Source organism: Caretta caretta, chromosome 6 (assembly GCF_965140235.1).
Source record: "Caretta caretta isolate rCarCar2 chromosome 6, rCarCar1.hap1, whole genome shotgun sequence".
In the NCBI taxonomy this organism is placed as follows: Eukaryota; Metazoa; Chordata; order Testudines; family Cheloniidae; genus Caretta; species Caretta caretta.
In genome coordinates this window covers 11,209,528-11,226,065 of record NC_134211.1, presented here as the reverse complement: position 1 = coordinate 11,226,065, position 16,538 = coordinate 11,209,528, and the positions used below count along the sequence as shown (strand labels likewise).

The 16,538-nt window shown below is 60.9% G+C and overlaps 1 protein-coding gene across 1 annotated transcript; it reads left to right on the top strand.

Moving 5' to 3' along the window:
• Positions 1-6,322: 6,322 nt before the first annotated feature.
• On the top strand, positions 6,323-15,505 carry UNC93B1 (unc-93B1 regulator of TLR signaling). Its single transcript, XM_048854967.1, has 12 exons — positions 6,323-6,404; positions 7,511-7,632; positions 7,969-8,110; positions 9,033-9,186; positions 9,502-9,663; positions 9,855-9,984; positions 10,554-10,647; positions 10,924-11,048; positions 11,681-11,863; positions 12,148-12,421; positions 12,691-12,809; positions 14,169-15,505. The coding sequence occupies exons 1-12, from the start codon at positions 6,395-6,397 to the stop codon at positions 14,469-14,471; spliced, it is 1,818 nt and encodes a 605-aa protein (XP_048710924.1). The 5' UTR covers positions 6,323-6,394; the 3' UTR covers positions 14,472-15,505.
• Positions 15,506-16,538: the final 1,033 nt, after the last annotated feature.

Below are 16,538 nucleotides of genomic sequence, written 5' to 3'. Positions count from 1 at the left end.
GGGGGTGTGGCTGCGGCAGCCTGGCCAGGGGACGCCCCAGTAGAGGTGCTGAGCTGGCCTCAGCGTGAAGCCTGGCTGCAGCAGCAATGGCACAAAGCAGAGTTCGCCCTGACCCATGGGATCTTCACGCCCCTCCAGCAGGCTGGGCAGAGGCAGAGCTCTTGGTGCAGCACATCTGCAGTAGGGCTAAGACAGAGGCTCCCTGAATCCAGGGGGAGGGGACGGGTGGGGAGCAGGCTCCGGAAGCACGGAGCTGGGCGTTGCTGGTTTTCTTGTTTGGAAATATACAGAGAGGGGCTCTGGGTTTTTCCATCTCCCGCAATAGAGGGATCCTTGGGGGTCCATGTTTCCTGTGGTGCTCAACACCTGCGAGGGGGGAGGACAAACGGCCAAGGGGCAGCAGGGGGCACGTTAATGTCCCGATGTCAGAAATAGGAGCAGGGCAGCAGGGGGGAGCTCTGATTTCTTTTATGTACTGAGCCTGGAGCTTGTTGCTCCCCCAGGCACCTGGCAGATGAGTTCACACAGACATGTGCACACTTGTGTCTACAAATGCACACCCCCCCACACCTGCACCCACACGCACACACCCTCAGGCACACCTGCACCCACACGCACACATCCCTAGGGACACCTGCACCCACACACCCTCAGGCACACTTGCACCCTCATGCGCACAAGTTCTCCCAATACCAGGGGCACCTTGCCCCTTGTAGCTCTCTAAGAGGATGGAAGGTGCTGGCTGCACACACCCCCTTACATGGGGGAAGCCAGATAGCCAGAGTTTCTCTCACTGTCTTTCTGGGGCTGTCCAGCCAGCCCCCCAGCCAGGGCTTGTCAGGCTGGGTAGCAGGGCCCTGCCACAAGTCCCTATGCCCCCGCCCCTCTGCTCAGCTGGCTGGCCATTCTGCCCACAGGCTGCCCACACCAACAGTGCCATCCCAGGCCTGGGCTTTGGAAGCCAGGGCAAGGCCCCAGGCAGCTCCCCTCCAGAGCAAGGGCCCAGCCAGTGCCCACCTGTACTGCTGCTTGGCAGGACGCAGGTGCATCCCCGAAAGCAGGAACAAAGGCGGGCGATCGAGTTACCAAGGGGCCTCTGGGCAACGTGTCCCCCTGCCGCTCATTCCCTGGGCACGATGCCCAACCCGGCTGCACTGCAACCTTAGCACTGCCCCAGCCAATCTACCCGGCCCAGCTGAGGCCCCCCCTGTGAAGGCTCTCCCTGTCTTTCTGGCCGGGTCCCCCCATCGTGGCATCCGCCCACCTCCTCCTCGGCACCATCCCTGGCAGCGAGCTCCCACCCCTCCCCTCCTGCCCGGGGGAGTGGCGACTCTGCCAGTAGCTCCCGCGCCATGCCAGTCTCCGCGCTGGAGTGCAGGTCCCCTTGCCTCAGCGCCCCCTGCCCCTTGTCTCCTCACCGCTGAGCCCACAGGGAAGGCCTTGCTGAGCTGGCACAGGACCCAGCCACCAGCTTCACCTGCCAGCCTCGCTACTGCTTGGATGGCTGCCCGAAATCCAAGGAGCTGATTGGCCGTGCCAGGGCAGGGGGTGGGAAGCGGCCCTCAAATCTCACCGGGGTTATCCCACAGAGTCAGCCCGGGGCCCGTCTAGCCCGGTGTCCCAGCTCCAGCCAGCTGCTTCAGGACAGCACCAGGATGCCTGTAGTTGTGGGACAGTTGCCCCCACCCTGGCTAAGTTCCTGTTCTCGGTGCCATGTAGTAGCAGGAAGTTCCAGAGGTCCATGTAAAATAACACTGAATTTCCTGCTTCAACTTTGAATGCCCCTTGACACTGAAGTTATCTAAACAGACCCCATTCTTGTCCTCTAGTGCTCCCCCGCCACACCCACCTGCTAGTGTCACCCCAAGTGCACGCCCCAGCCATGCCCGCCCATGGTGTCACACCAAAAGTGCTCCCCAGCCATGCCCACTGGCCAGTGTCACACTGAGAGTTCTCCCCAGCCATGCCCACCTGACACCAAGAGTGCCCCCAACCATCCCCACTTCTCACCGCCACACCAAGAACCCCTGGCCATGCCCACTTGCCAGTGGCACACTGAGAGCACCCCCCCGTCATGCCCACTTGCCAGTGGCACACTGAGAGCACCCCCCCATCATGCCCACTTGCCAGGGGCACACTGAGAGCACCCCCCATCATGCCCACTTGCCAGGGGCACACTGAGCGTGCTGCCTCTTCACCTCTGGCACCATGCAGGGTGCATTCCCCCCGCCATGCTGAGCTGCCCTTGTCACCCAGAAGCAGCCACACATAACTGAACCGCAGCAAACGGGTGCTCCCCCTCTGGCTTTCCCCTTTGGCCTCGAGGAAAGTGCACTGGGCTGGGATTCAGGAGACCAGGAGCTGAAGGCTGGCCACTCTTGGGGGCCATCTTGCCCCACATACACGCCTGCACTGGTGGGGAAGGATCCAGCCCTGGAGGCTGCCATGTTAGCCAGATTGTGGAGGGCTCCATGCCCCCAGAATGCAATGTCTGGAGGTTGGGGAAGGGAAGCAGGCTGGGGAGAGGGTTGCGGGCAGCTGCCTGTCAACTGGGGCTGCTAGGAGCAGGGAGCTGGCTGGCAGCAGGCAGGAAGATTCTGGGCAGTGGCCTGCAGAGCGGGGGCGGGGAAGGCATTGCACTGGGATGGCCCTGCCCCCTTGAACTGAGCTGCCCCAATGGGACTGCAGAGCTGCTGGGTGCCTGGGGTCCCGGGTAGTTGGCACCACTCAGCTTCTGGTTGCCCTAGTAAATCCCCCTCTGTGAGCTGGTATGTGAGTGTCAATGGGAGCCCCGCGCTGGTAGCTCGGAGAGCACAGAGCATTGCGGAGCAACAGTCAGCCAGAGTGGAGGGGTGTGCGCCCCATGGTTCCCCCGGCCACAGTGGGGCAGTGTGGAGTATGTGCTCAGCTGTGGAGGCAGAAATGCAGGTGTAACCCACCCTCTGTAGTTGGCCCTCGCGCACCCACTGCTGGAATCTGGAGCCCAGATCTGGAGCACACACTTCCAGAAGGTTTCAGAGTAGCAGCCATGTTAGTCTGTATAGGAATGCATCCGATGAAGTGAGCTGTAGCTCACGAAAGCTTATGCTCAAATAAATTGGTTAGTCCCTAAGGTGCCACAAGTCCTCCTTTTCTTTTTACTTCCAGAAGGGTGTTGATACATTGGAGAACGGTCAGAGAATGATTAAGGGATTGGAAAACCTGCCTTGGAGTGATAGACTCCAGGAGCTCAATTTATTTAGCTTAACAAAGAGCAGGTTAAGGGTTGACTTGATCAGTCTCTAAGTACCTACGTGGGGAACAAATATGTAATAATGGTCTTATCAGTCTAGCAGAGAAAGGCCTAACATGATCCCATGGCTGGAAGCTGAAACTAGACAAATTCAGACTGGAAATAAGGGGTAAATGTTTACCAGTGAGAGTAATTAACCATTGGACCAATTTACCAAGGGTTGCCGTGAATTTTCCATCACTGACAATGTTTAAATCAAGATTGGATGTTTTTCTCAAAGCTCTGCTCTAGGAATTATTTTGGGGCAGGTCTCTGGCCTGTGTTGTAGGAAGTCAGACTAGATGATCACAGTGGTCCTTTCTGGCCTTGGAATATATGAATCTTCCAGTATGTTACATGGCTCCCTGCTAGTGGCTGGGTCAGAGAGGATAACAACCAACTACTGCAGTCAATTAGTGCAGCTCCTCCTTGACTGCAGGTGCCAGGGTTCAGTGCTGCAGGGATGAAGGAGCTGGGCTCACCCCCAGCTGGCTGCGGGGCCATGTAGTAGGGGGGCAGGGGAGTTGCTGCAGGCTCTGGGCTCACGTCCAGCTATGGAGCTGTGGGGGGGTTTGTGCAGCTGCACCTGGTGGAATTTCTCGCCTGAGTTTTTCTTTTAGGAAATTCCACAGGACCAGGATGTGGCAGAGGTGGCCAAGGACTGCACTCGGGTGCTAGGAGATGGCCGCAGGCCAGCCGCCTGCGCCACCTTCCCCTTGCACAATTGCACCATGATGGTTTGTGATCACAAGCCCAACTGCCCAGACTCCCACCTCCATTCAGTGCCAAGGACGGATGGGAACAGGGTTGCTGGTATAACAAGCAGGCTCAGCCGGGCATTGTGGGCTGGAGGCATGGACCACTGGGTGGGTTCTCTGGCCTGTGTGATGCAGGAGGTCTGCCTAGCTGATCTAATTGTCCCTCCGGGCCTGAACATCTGTGAATCTGTTCAACATCCCTTCAGTCCACGGCCCTTGCCTCTTTCCCTGCACCAGACAGACTAGCCTACCCTCGATGGGGAACTGAGAATGAAAGCTGGTGGCTGTTCCACCAGATGCAGCCCCGGAAAGGGAATTTGGTGAGCATGCGACTCGCTGCAGAAAGGGAAGTTGGGGCAAGTGAAACCTGCTCGAAGCTGTGTGGTGTCAGCTGGATGAGCTGCTCCCGCCTGCTGCGAGTGGCTGGCCTTTGCACTGCAAGCTCACTTCCTGAGCAGGGGCTCACGTTCACTGCATGTGACACCCCTGGGGCAAACCCCTCCGTGGCACAGTGCATCCAGGCACCGCTGAATACACCTGCTGCTGCTTGAGGCAGCATGGCAGGAATTTCCCACAATCCTCTAGAGCTGCTCCCATCCTAGCATGCTGTGAAGCAGCACAGACCCTTCAAGTGGCCAACAAGGGCAGCCCATGGCTGGTTGGAGCAGCTGGGCTTTTTCTGGGGAGGCGTTAAGGCCCTGCCCCTAGTTTTAGCTTTGAAGAGGCTGCTCCTGGGGCCGGGCTAGGGGAGGGCAAATCCAGAAGAGGCAGGAGCTAGGGTATCTGGATGGGCAGAGGGGGTGGGAGATTGGGGGGAAAGACATTGAGCAGCCAGTAAAAGGGGAGATTCAGCACATAAGTGAGGCAGCGCTGGGACTAGTAACCCACCATGGGCCCGATGGGCAGAGATGGCCGCACTAGGGCAGATGGTGAACGTACCAAGCAGAGAAGGAACCTGTATCAGACGCCTGTCCTGACAGGCACCTTCCCCGGTGATGGGACTCCCACCACCACTCACCAGGCGACTGGGTTTGGGGGAGCTGTGTAGGGCCTGGGGCACTCTGTCAGCTGTGGATTTCTGAGTCCATTGCTCCAGGGCCTGCTGAGCTGGCAGAGCTCACTGCAGAGACCCCGCTTGGCTTGCTCTCCTGTGGACTTGCTCTTGTGCTGTCTGGCCTGGTCATCTTCTTCAGGATATAGTAAGGATCCCTCTGATGGGTGCTGGCTGGAGATCAGGGCCAGGCTGAACATCAGCACTGCAGCCAATAGGGATGCAAGTATATACGGGGCACTCTCCCCTGGCAGTCAGTGCTGGCTCAATGCCTCAGGTCAGCACTAGGGGGCGCTGTGTTGAGATCCTTTGGGAACTCCAGGAGCTGGGCCTTGAAGAAAAGCTCCAAATATCAAGAGCTGGCAATAAGATTGGCACTTGCTGCGTCCGTGCTTACAAGAAAGGGGAGCAGGAGGCCATGCTGCCCCATCCCCATCCCCACCCCATCCCCAAATGCAGGCTGCTCTAGCTCTTTCCCTCTGAGATTTCCCCAGCGCCTAGAGACCGCCAAGGAGATCAGGGCCTCCTGCCTGGCAAAGGCCAGGACTCTCCCTGCCATGTGACCCTGGGGAGGTGTGGGGGCAGTTCCTGTGATCCTCTCCCATCCCGGTGCACCACCAGGCCAAGAGCTAAGCCCATCTTTGCCCCCTGTTGCAGCTAGTGACTGGGACTGGTCCCCTCCCTTTATACGGGCCCTCCAGCAAGTATGTGTGTGTGCAGGGGGAGGGTCAGCCCCATCTTGCTGCCAGGGAATCAGAGCCAATTTGCTCCTAGCACTGACCCCAAATTGACCCCAACACCCTTTGGAACCGGCAGCACCTAGTGAGGGTGCCACTTCCTGCTGGGGCAATAATGTCCCTTTAACTCTGCCCTGCTGGGTGCTCACCTCGGGGACCATGGGGTATTTTCTGGGCAAGTCTCCACTGCTGCCCCTGCAGGGGGCAAAGTTAAGGAGGTGCAGGCAGAATTAAGGTGATGGAGGGGCAGCGCTGGAGCTGAGTCCCCGCACAGTAGCAAGTGCCCTTGTGTCATCACAATATTCCAGGGTAGAGGCTGTAACTGGGCGTCCCTCAAAAATCAGATCCTGGGGGACAGGGGAACGTGGGAGGGGCAAGGGATCGTACCCCTCTATCTCCATCCCAAGGGGCAGCCTTGATGGAGGCAAGAGCGCCGAGGCTGGCCGGGCGGGTCCTGCCACTTTAAGAGATGCTCCCCACCCTTCCCCCTGGCCGAAAGGGGAAGTGCTGCCCGCTCCCTCCCCCGCCGCGGGTCCCAGCCCAGCCCGGACCGGAGCTTGCAGAATTCGCCAGCGCTATGGAGTCAGGTACCGGGGCCGGGGCGGCTCCTGCGCTTGATCCCCGTCCCGCCTGCACCCCTGCCCTGCTTTCCTCATGTCCCCCCTTCCCTCCCTCCTGCCCGCCCCATTCTCCTCCCCCCTTCCCAGCCCAAGAACCCCTGCACCTGCCCCACGTGCTCCTCCCCCGCCCCGGTGCCTCTTGTTGGGGAGGAATCTGCTCATTCTTGAGTCTTTCTGTGTCAGACGGAACTTCCTGAAACCCCCCCTCCCCCCCCGTCCCCAAACCAGGGGGCTGCGGGTCGGGAGTGAGGGGCCCTCGCGGTGCTGTGGGAGATCCAGGGCTGGGATAGCAGGGGGCTGTCGGGAGTGAGGGGCGTTGGCGGTGCTGTGGGGGGAGCCCAGGGCTGGGATAGCAGGGGGCTGTCGGGAGTGAGGGGCCCTGGCGGTGCTGTGGGGGGAGCCCAGGGCTGGGATAGCAGGGGGCTGTCGGGAGTGAGGGGTGCTGGCGGTGCTGTGGGGGGAGCCCAGGGCGGGATAGCAGGGGGCTGTCGGGAGTGAGGGGCGCTGGCGGTGCAGTGCGGGGAGCCTAGGGCGGGATAGCAGGGGGCTGTCGGGAGTGAGGGGCGCTGGCGGTGCTGTGGGGGGAGCCCAGGGCTGGGATAGCAGGGGGCTGTCGGGAGTGAGGGGCGTTGGCGGTGCTGTGGGGGGAGCCCAGGGCTGGGATACTAGGGGGCTGTCGGGAGTGAGGGGCGTTGGCGGTGCTGTGGGGGGAGCCCAGGGCTGGGATAGCAGGGGGCTGTCGGGAGTGAGGGGCGCTGGCGGTGCTGTAGGGGGAGCCCAGGGCGGGATAGCAGGGGGCTGTCGGGAGTGAGGGGCGTTGGCGGTGCTGTGGGGGGAGCCCAGGGCTGGGATACTAGGGGGCTGTCGGGAGTGAGGGGCGTTGGCGGTGCTGTGGGGGGAGCCCAGGGCGGGATAGCAGGGGGCTGTCGGGAGTGAGGGGCGGAGCTGTGGGGGGAGCCCAGGGCTGGGATAGCAGGGGCCTGTCGGGAGTGAGGGGCGCTGGCGGTGCTGTGGCCAGGTCGTGGCACTTTTCCCCATTCCTGTCTCTCTCTCCTGTGTCTGTGTCCCTGCAGGTGGCATTGTGAACCCAGTGATGGAGAAGGACCCCAATCACTACCAGGAGGCCGTGGGCAATGGGGTGGCAGCTGACAGACTGGTGGCGGGAGCTGGTGACGTGCCTGGCCTGGATGTGGGGGTGAGACCCCTATTCCCTGCTGAGCCTGTCTGGCTGTGCGCTGTGTCCTGGCGGCTGTGGGCTGAGGAAGGTCAGGGCTGGCTGGGCGAGGGCCAGCCGGGCCCCACAGTGCTTCCAGCAGTCACATGGCTCCCAGCCCAAGGGGTGTCGCTGTCTGGTGGGAGTGGGGATGGGGATTGGTGGGCAAGGAGGGCAGCCGCTATGCTGGCAGTTCCAGAAGTGCCCGGCAGGGCCCCTCCATGGAGCAGTGTGGATAGCAAAGTGAGGGGCTGGCCCCTGGGAAAAGGGGTTCCGATTCTGGCCCCGCCTCCCTCATGGCTCCCTGGTTCTCCTCAGCTGGATGACTTTGTGGGTGCCAACCCCGACTATAACGAGGAGGAGGAGGAGCGCAAGTACTTCCGCCGCAAGCGCCTCGCCGTCGTCAAAAATGTGCTTGCAGCCAGCCTGGGCGGGATGCTGACCTATGGCGTCTACCTGGGTATGGCCCGCCCACTGCCCCCCAGGCGTCTACCTGGGTATGGCCCGCCCACTGCCCCGCCCTGCCCACTGTCCCCCAGGCGTCTAGCTGGGTATGGCCCACCCACTGCCCCCCCAGGCATCTAGCTGGGTATGGCCCACCCACTGCCTCACCTCTGTCTCCTGGCCCCACCCATTGGCCCGCAGCCTGGATGGGGTGCTGACTTACAGGATCTACCGGGGTATGCTCCCCCACTGTCCCTGCCTCCTGGCCGCCCCCACCCTCAGCCTGGGTGTCTCCCTAAGTATGGCCGACCCACTGCCCTGCCTCTGCCTGGCCCCACCCACTGCCCCCTACCTGGGCGTGATGTTGGAATACGGCATCTATCTATGTTACAGACCACTGTTCTGGGGGCCCCCTCCCGCTAACTGTGTGCAGGGTTTTTCCTGGTGCCCCCACAACTTTTCCTCTGTGTCCCACCCCCCTTCCCTTGCAGATAGCTGCTGTGGGGACCTCAGCAGGTCATCTAGTCCAACCCCCTGCTCAAAGCAGGACCAATCCCCAATTTCTGCCCCAGATCCCTGAATGGCCCCCTCAGGGATTGAGCTCACAACCCTGGGTTTAGCAGGCCAATGCTCAAACCACTGAGCTGTCCCTCCCTGCCTCTCCACTCACTCCCTGGGTCCTGTGTCGCTGCCCCTCCAATCCCAGGAGAGTGTGGGGAGGAATGGAGGTGGGTCAGATCTCAGCCTGATTCCAAGCATCCAGGGCCCTTGCATGGCAGCCCCTCGGCCCTGGTAACTTCCCCCATCCTTTCCCAGCTGCCCCATCCTGCAGGGGCTGGGGAAGAGGCCCTGTCCCTCTGGGTTCAGTTCCCCCATGTGCTGGGCTGGGCTCATGGGGTGCAGGGCAGGATTCACCCTGGTGCATCCGGCCCCGCCAGGCCTGCTGCAGATGCAGCTGATCCTGCACTATGACGAGACGTACCGGGAAGTGAAATACAGCAACATGGGGCTGCAGGACATCGACAGCAAGATGCTGATGGGCATCAATGTCACCCCCATTGTGGCTCTGCTCTACACGCCCATCCTCATCAGGTACCTGCCCTGCCCACCAGCCCACCACACCCTCCGGAACCTGAGAGATCCCTCCCTCCCGAGCCAGCCCCCGCTCTGGTGCCCCTTAGAGGGGAAAGGCTCCATGTCCCATTCCCTGCCCCCTTGAGCCAGTCCCTGCCCTGGGGCTGATCAGAGCTGGTGCCCCTGCCCACTGAGGTAGCGCCCCCTGTGGTGAACAGACCCACGTCCTATCCCCGAGGCAGACAGAGCCCCATGTCTCCTCATGGGGGGGGAGGGGAGGGACGGGGACATGGAGGTCCTACTGCTGACCCAGCTCCCCATGTGACTGCCCAGGTTCTTCGGCACCAAGTGGACCATGTTTCTGGCCGTGGGGATCTACGCCCTCTTCGTCTCCACCAACTACTGGGAGCGCTACTACACGCTGGTGCCCTCGGCCGTGGCCATCGGCGTGGCCATTGTGCCCCTCTGGGCCTCCATGGGCAACTATGTCACCCGGTGAGCTGCCATGGAGCAAGGCCCTGCCTGCTGGGGGGGGGGGGGGGGCGCGCTGGCGTTTCTGCAGGGGGATGGGTGCTCAGGGGTTGGCGAAGGAGGGGTTGTGACCCCTGGTGGGCACTGTGTGGCTCATGGGGCTGCTGCTCCACACCCTCCTTCCCCCATTTCGTGCTCATAGTTGCCCCCTGCAGGATGGCGCAGAAGTACTACGAATACATGAACTACAAGGAGGAGCATGTGCAGGAGCAGCAGCGTGCCCCACGTGGTGCCTACAACGCCTACATCATCGCCTTCCAGAGCCTCTTCTACGGCTGCTTCCACGTGAGGCAGGGCCTGGGGGTACGGGGGGGGGGCAGGGAGATGTGCCAGGGGCTAGGTGTTGGCTGGCCAGGGAGGAGGGCTGGGCCTTGGGGGCTGGGGGTACTGGGGGAGGAGGCAGGGAGGTGGCCCATTGTCTAGGTGTTGGCTGGGCACTGAGGCATCGGTACTGGGAATGGGGTGGGTAAAAGCAAGGCACTGGGGAGCGGGCAGGGAGGTGGACTAGGCACTGGGGCTGTATTGGGGGGCATGGAGCTAGGCCGGACGTGGGAGGAGAACTGGGGGAGGCTGGGCGTGGGGGGGACACTGGGGGGAACAGGGAGGTGGGCTGGGCGCAGGGGGCACTCTGGCTGCAGCTTGGTTCTCATGTGCCAAGTCCAGGAAATGCAGCTGGCTGTGCTGGCCCAGGGGCTGGCCTGGGCAGTGCTGGGCCTCGTGTCCCAGGACAGAGCTGCGGGTGGAGTGGAGTGTGCTAGTGTGGCCGGGCTGGGGTAGGAGACACCCCCCCCCCACACACACACACACGCACGGGACAGGCCCGGCCTCACCTCCTCCCCATTCCTGGGTTCCAGCTGAGCTTCGTCTGCGCCCAGATGCCCATGCTTTTCTTCCTGAATTCGTACCTGTACGACCTGAACCACACGCTCTGCAATGTGAAGAACTGCGGTGAGCATTTGCGGAGGGGGCGCTTCCTGCTGGCAGAGGGGCAGCGTTACCCAGCCAGTGCAGACTGGCTCCTCCTGCCCCATCCTTATCCTTGCCACTTACACTCCCCTCACCCCAGTGCTCCCGCCTGTTGCTCCCTGACATGTCCCCTGCCCGCTGCCCCTGCCCCCTCCTCGCTGCCGGAGCGCCCGCCCTGAGTCCCACGCCATCCTGTAGGTGGGGCTCTGGGCGCCCCCTGCAGGCCGGTTGGGCTGTGACACCGTGTTTGCTCCTCAGGCACACTGAGCAAAGGCATGCTCCCCGGCTTCAACGCCACGGTGCTGCAGAGCCTGCCACGCAGCATTAACCTCATCATCGTCGAGAGTGTGCTCATGGGCGTAGCCTTCCTCTCCATGCTCATGGTATGGACCAGCAGGGGAGTGTGTAGGGGGCCTTCCTCTCCATGCTCATGGTATGGACCAGCAGGGGAGTGTGTAGGGGGCCTTCCTCTCCATGCTCATGGTATGGACCAGCAGGGGAGTGTGTAGGGGGCCTTCCTCTCCATGCTCATGGTATGGACCAGCAGGGGAGTGTGTAGGGGGCTTTCCTCTCCATGCTCATGGTAGGGACTGGTGGGGTGGGGCGGGGCATAGAATATCAGGGTTGGAAGGGACCTCAGGAGGTCATCTAGTCCAACTCCTGCTCAGTAGGGCAGTGGGGGGCCTTTCTCTCCATGCTCATGGTATGGACTGGTGGGAGGGAATGGGGGCAGGGCTTTCCTCTCCATGCTGTGCCACCCCTCTCCATGCTCACCACGCAGAGCTCCCCAAGGTGGGTGTGATGGGGTCAAGGAGCCCATGGTGGGAGCTGTGGAATGGGGCAGTTGCTGGAGAGGGGTCTACAGCCTCCACACCCAACCTGACCCACAGCCTTGGCCAGCTCTTCCCATCACTCCCTAGCTCACCCTATGCAAGCAGTGGCAGTGCTCCCCCTTGGAGTGGGGTCCCTACCCCTCTGGGTTTCAGGGTCTCCCATACTCACCTCCCGCCCCCAGGTGCTGATCCTGTGCGGCTCGGCTTATCGCCCCACGGAGGAAATCGACCTGCGCAGCATCGGCTGGGGCAACATCTTCCAGCTGCCCTTCAAGCACATGCGGGACTATCGCCTGCGCCACCTCTTCCCCTTCTTCATCTACAGCGGCTTCGAGGTGCTCTTCGTCTGCACCGGCTTCTCCCTGGTACAGCTGCGCCCATTTCTGTGGGGGTGGGGGAGGCCACAGCAGAAGGAGTGGAGTACAGTGCTCTGGTGGGGGGCTGGGCACAGGCAAAGGGGTGGGGGTCTGCACTATGGGGGTGGGGCTGCGTGTAGCAGAAGGGGTGGGGATTTGGATGGGGGTGCCCTCTGCCAGGGGCTGGGGGAGCAGGGGGACTGCCCTCTGCTGGGGGAGCAGGAGTGGGAAGGGGGGCTGCACTCTGGTTGGGGGCCAGCCATGCCATGCTAACCAGCATCTGCCCCCCCCAGAATTACGGCGTCTGCGCCATTGGCCTGGAGAAGCTGGCCTACATCATCATGGCCTATGGCTTCTCGGCCGCAGCTTGCTCCAGCCTGGCGCTGTCCATGCTGCGCCTGCCCCGCCAGGCCCCACTGCTGGCTGGAGCTGCCGCGCATGCCATCTTGCTCATCGGCCTGTTCTGCTGGGCACCCCACCCGCGTGTCCTGGACCAGGCCCCCCTGCTCTACTTGGTGGCAGCGCTTTGGGGGCTGGGCAGCGCCCTGAACAAGACCAGCCTCAGCAGTGAGTAGTGGGGTCAGGGGTGGTGGGGTGGAGTGTAGCCCCGGGCCCAATATCAGCCGGACCCTGCCCGTCGCTCCCAGTGATACCTCCACCCCATGGGGGAGGCAGCCCAGTGGCTCTGGAATGGGGCTTTGGGCCTGTCTGTGCAGTTGGAAGGTCCCCCCACCCCTCCCCTGGCCCCAGTGGACCCGGGAGCTGTGACCTTGTCCAGTGTGGGGGAGGAGCTGCTGTCTGTATGTCTGTCTGTCTGTCTGTCCGTCCCCCCGCAGCGCTCCTGGGGATGCTGTACCAAGACAAGGAGCGCCAGGACTTCGTCTTCACCATCTACCACTGGTGGCAGGCGCTGGCCATCTTTGTGGTGTACCTGTGGTCGGGGCTGCCCATGAAGGTAAGCGGGAGCTGCTCCCAGCCTGCTCTCCAGTGGGGCAGGGCACAGGGGGCTGGGTCATGGGAGGTGCAGGCCTGAGGCCACGATCCCCAAAGGGCGCAGGAGTGATGTGGGACAGGAGCCATTTTCACCAGCCATAGGGGCAATTGCCCTGCTCCCCAGCGGGGCCGTGAGAGACTTTCCTTTGGTTCATAGAATCATAGAATCATAGAATATAAGGGTTGGAAGAGACCCCAGAAGGTCATCTAGTCCAACCCCCTGCTCAAAGCAGGACCAATTCCCAGTTAAATCATCCCAGCCAGGGCTTTGTCAAGCCTGACCTTAAAAACCTCTAAGGAAGGAGATTCTACCACCTCCCTAGGTAACGCATTCCAGTGTTTCACTACCCTCTTAGTGAAAAAGTTTTTCCTAATATCCAATCTAAACCTCCCCCACTGTAACTTGAGACCATTACTCCTCGTTCTGTCATCTGATACCATTGAGAACAGTCTAGAGCCATCCTCTTTGGAACCCCCTTTCAGGTAGTTGAAAACAGCTATCAAATCCCCCCTCATTCTTCTCTTCTGCAGGCTAAACAATCCCAGCTCCCTCAGCCTCTCCTCATAACTCATATGTTCCAGACCCCTAATCATTTTTGTTGCCCTTCGCTGGACTCTCTCCAATTTATCCACATCCTTCTTGAAGTGTGGGGCCCAAAACTGGACACAGTACTCCAGATGAGGCCTCACCAATGTCGAATAGAGGGGAACGATCACGTCCCTCGATCTGCTCGCTATGCCCCTACTTATACATCCCAAAATGCCATTGGCCTTCTTGGCAACAAGGGCACACTGCTGACTCATATCCAGCTTCTCGTCCACTGTCACCCCTAGGTCCTTTTCCGCAGAACTGCTGCCTAGACATTCGGTCCCTAGTCTGTAGCTGTGCATTGGGTTCTTCCGTCCTAAGTGCAGGACCCTGCACTTATCCTTATTGAACCTCATCAGATTTCTTTTGGCCCAATCCTCCAATTTGTCTAGGTCCTTCTGTATCCTATCCCTCCCCTCCAGCGTATCTACCACTCCTCCCAGTTTAGTATCATCCGCAAATTTGCTGAGAGTGCAATCCACACCATCCTCCAGATCTAGATCAAACTGTTTAGTCATGGGCCTGGCCCTGGCCTCAGTCAGGACAAGCCCCTTCCTGGAACTGCCTCTCCCATCATTTCCCCCTCTGGGTGAGGTAGGCAGCCTGGCCCAGATGGTTGGGCGGGAGGGGTGACCCTAGCCTGTCCCCTCTCCTGGGCCCAGCTGGTGGGGGGCAGGGGTGGGGGAGAGTCCAGCCCTACCCCTGCTCAGCCTGCGCTCTCCCTTCCCCCAGGCCAAGCTGTCCATCATGCTGCTGACCCTGGTGGCCTCGGTGCTCTCCTACCTGTGGATGGAGCACAAGCTGGGGCGGCACGTGCTCTACCGCGTGCCCAAGATCCCCAAGCCGCGGCACAAGGTGCGGGGCTACCGCTACCTGGAGGCCGAGAACTCAGACGAGACGGGTTCGGAGGGGGAGTCTGAGCAGGACAGTGACAGCTCCCAGCAAGAGCAGGCAGGGCCCGGTGGGCAGCGGCACCAGCAGAAGTGTGCTTACGAGCAAGCACTGGGGGAGGAGGATGGGGAGAACGTGGGCTAGGGAGCCCGCCACCATCACCAACTCACTGCAGCTTTCCCCCCATCTTGCCCATTGGCTGTGGTGCTGGATTGTCCCCACCGAACTGTGCCAGCTGGGCCTGGCAGCATCTCCCACCCTCTTCCAGGCCTGGTGGGAGGGGCCTGGAGGCAGAGAGAGGACCCCGCACATCAAGGTGACCCGGTGACTACTCCAGAGGGCATTGGAGCCCTGTTCCGCTGGGACTCCCAGTCCACTTCACAAAGCAGGTTTGCTATGGGGCTGTTTAGCATCCGTCCCTCCGGGCTGCCCCCAGAGCACCCCCTGCACTGGTTGGGGTCTCCAGGGGCCTTGGTGCTGTTGGAGCTGGTCGGGAATCAGGCCCGGTCTCCCAGGGCAGGCACCGGCTCGTGTCAGCTCTGGACTGTGCATGGTGCTGTCTGTAATGGGCCGGGCCCAGCCCAGCCCAGCCCTGGGTAGTGCGTAGAGAGGCTGGTGCACTGTGGAGTAGTACTGTGTTACCATGCCTGATACTCGGGCTTGGGATCTGCCCTCTGCCAAACGTGGAGTGGCTGGCACTGATTGTTGCCCTTTGTGCATGGGCACCACTGCTGTTCCCATCTGAAAAGGGCAGCAGTTGCTTTTCCCAGCACACATGGTGCCCACATAAGGGGACGATGCCAGCCCCCACAGCTGCCTTTTCCTGGCAAAGCAAGGGAGGGGCATGGAGAGCTTTCTGCCAGTGCCCCCTTCCAGGAGGGGAGGGCCCAGCCCCATACTCAGCAGCCTACTGAGGCCTGGCACCTGTGTGAGCGGGGAAGCCCATGAGGCCAGGCCAGCCTGGGCACTGGTGCTGTAAAGCCCTGTCCTGCAGTAGAGGAGCTGTGATTCCTGCTGCTCGAGCTGCTTTTCCCTGTCCCTGCCCCACCAGCCCCCGCAAGAAGCAGAGCATACCATGTCTGCAGGCTGAGTTCTGGATACTGGACACTGCCCCCCACACCTCCCGTGTCCTACTGTGCTTTGTAAAGGCCCTTTCCCAATAAAGATCCTCTCTCTGAGCTGCCGGGACTGTGTGTATCTGGGCTGAGGGGGCTGCTGGGTTGTGTTCTGGGTGGGGAGGTCATTCACGGGCCAGATGCCCATGCACTCTGGCCCAGACCAGCTATTGCCACCTGGGGCTCATAGTTGCCTTGCCAGGCTGGCTCCCTGGCCTCTCAGTGAGGAACCCAGAGAGGAGTGGGGCACTCTGTGAAGGGAAGGAGGCAGCAGGAGGGGGCACTCAACTCTGATCTTCCTCAAGAGGAGGGTGAAACAGTCTGAACGCATCATGATGGCGGGGGGGAGGTGCTGTGGCAGGGCCGGGCCTTCGGGGGACAGCCGCTGCCCACGGACCTGGCTTGGCATGGAGTGGGTGGGCCATGTACTCACTAGGCACGGGGCTGTGGGAGTGGCTCCTACAGCATGTGCTCCCCAGAGCAGCTGTTCAGCACCTACCGTGGAGGAGCTAGGTGTCACTGGCCCCTATAAGCTATTTTCAATCCCTCTTGCCAACCTGGAACTGCCCCTGCTCCAGCCATCCAGACAGGCACCCAAAACAGCAGGCCAGGAACAGAGCGCCCTCCCCCAGCCATGGGGCTGCCCATCAATTACAGAATACGCTTTAGGTGGTTTTCCAGACCCAGCCACCCCCTAATGTCATTGGGATTATTTTAAATCAAAGCTGCAGAAGCTATCAGAAGCCTGCATCCCAAGAAAGGGGAAAAAATTCATAGGCAGGAGTTGTAGACCAAGCTGGATGAGCAAGCATCTCAGAGAGGTGATTAAGAAAAAACAGAAAGCATACAGGGAGTGGAAGATGGGAGGGATCAGCAAGGAAAGCTACCTTATTGAGGTCAGAACAGGGAGGGATAAAGTGAGACAGGCTGAAAGTGAAGTAGAGTTGGACCTTGCAAAGGGAATTAAAACCAATAGTAAAAGGTTCTATAACCATATAAATAAGAAGAAAACAAAGAAAGAAGAAGTGGGACCGCTAAACACTGAGGATGGAGTGGAGGTCAAGGATAACCTAGGCATGGCCCAATATCTAAACAA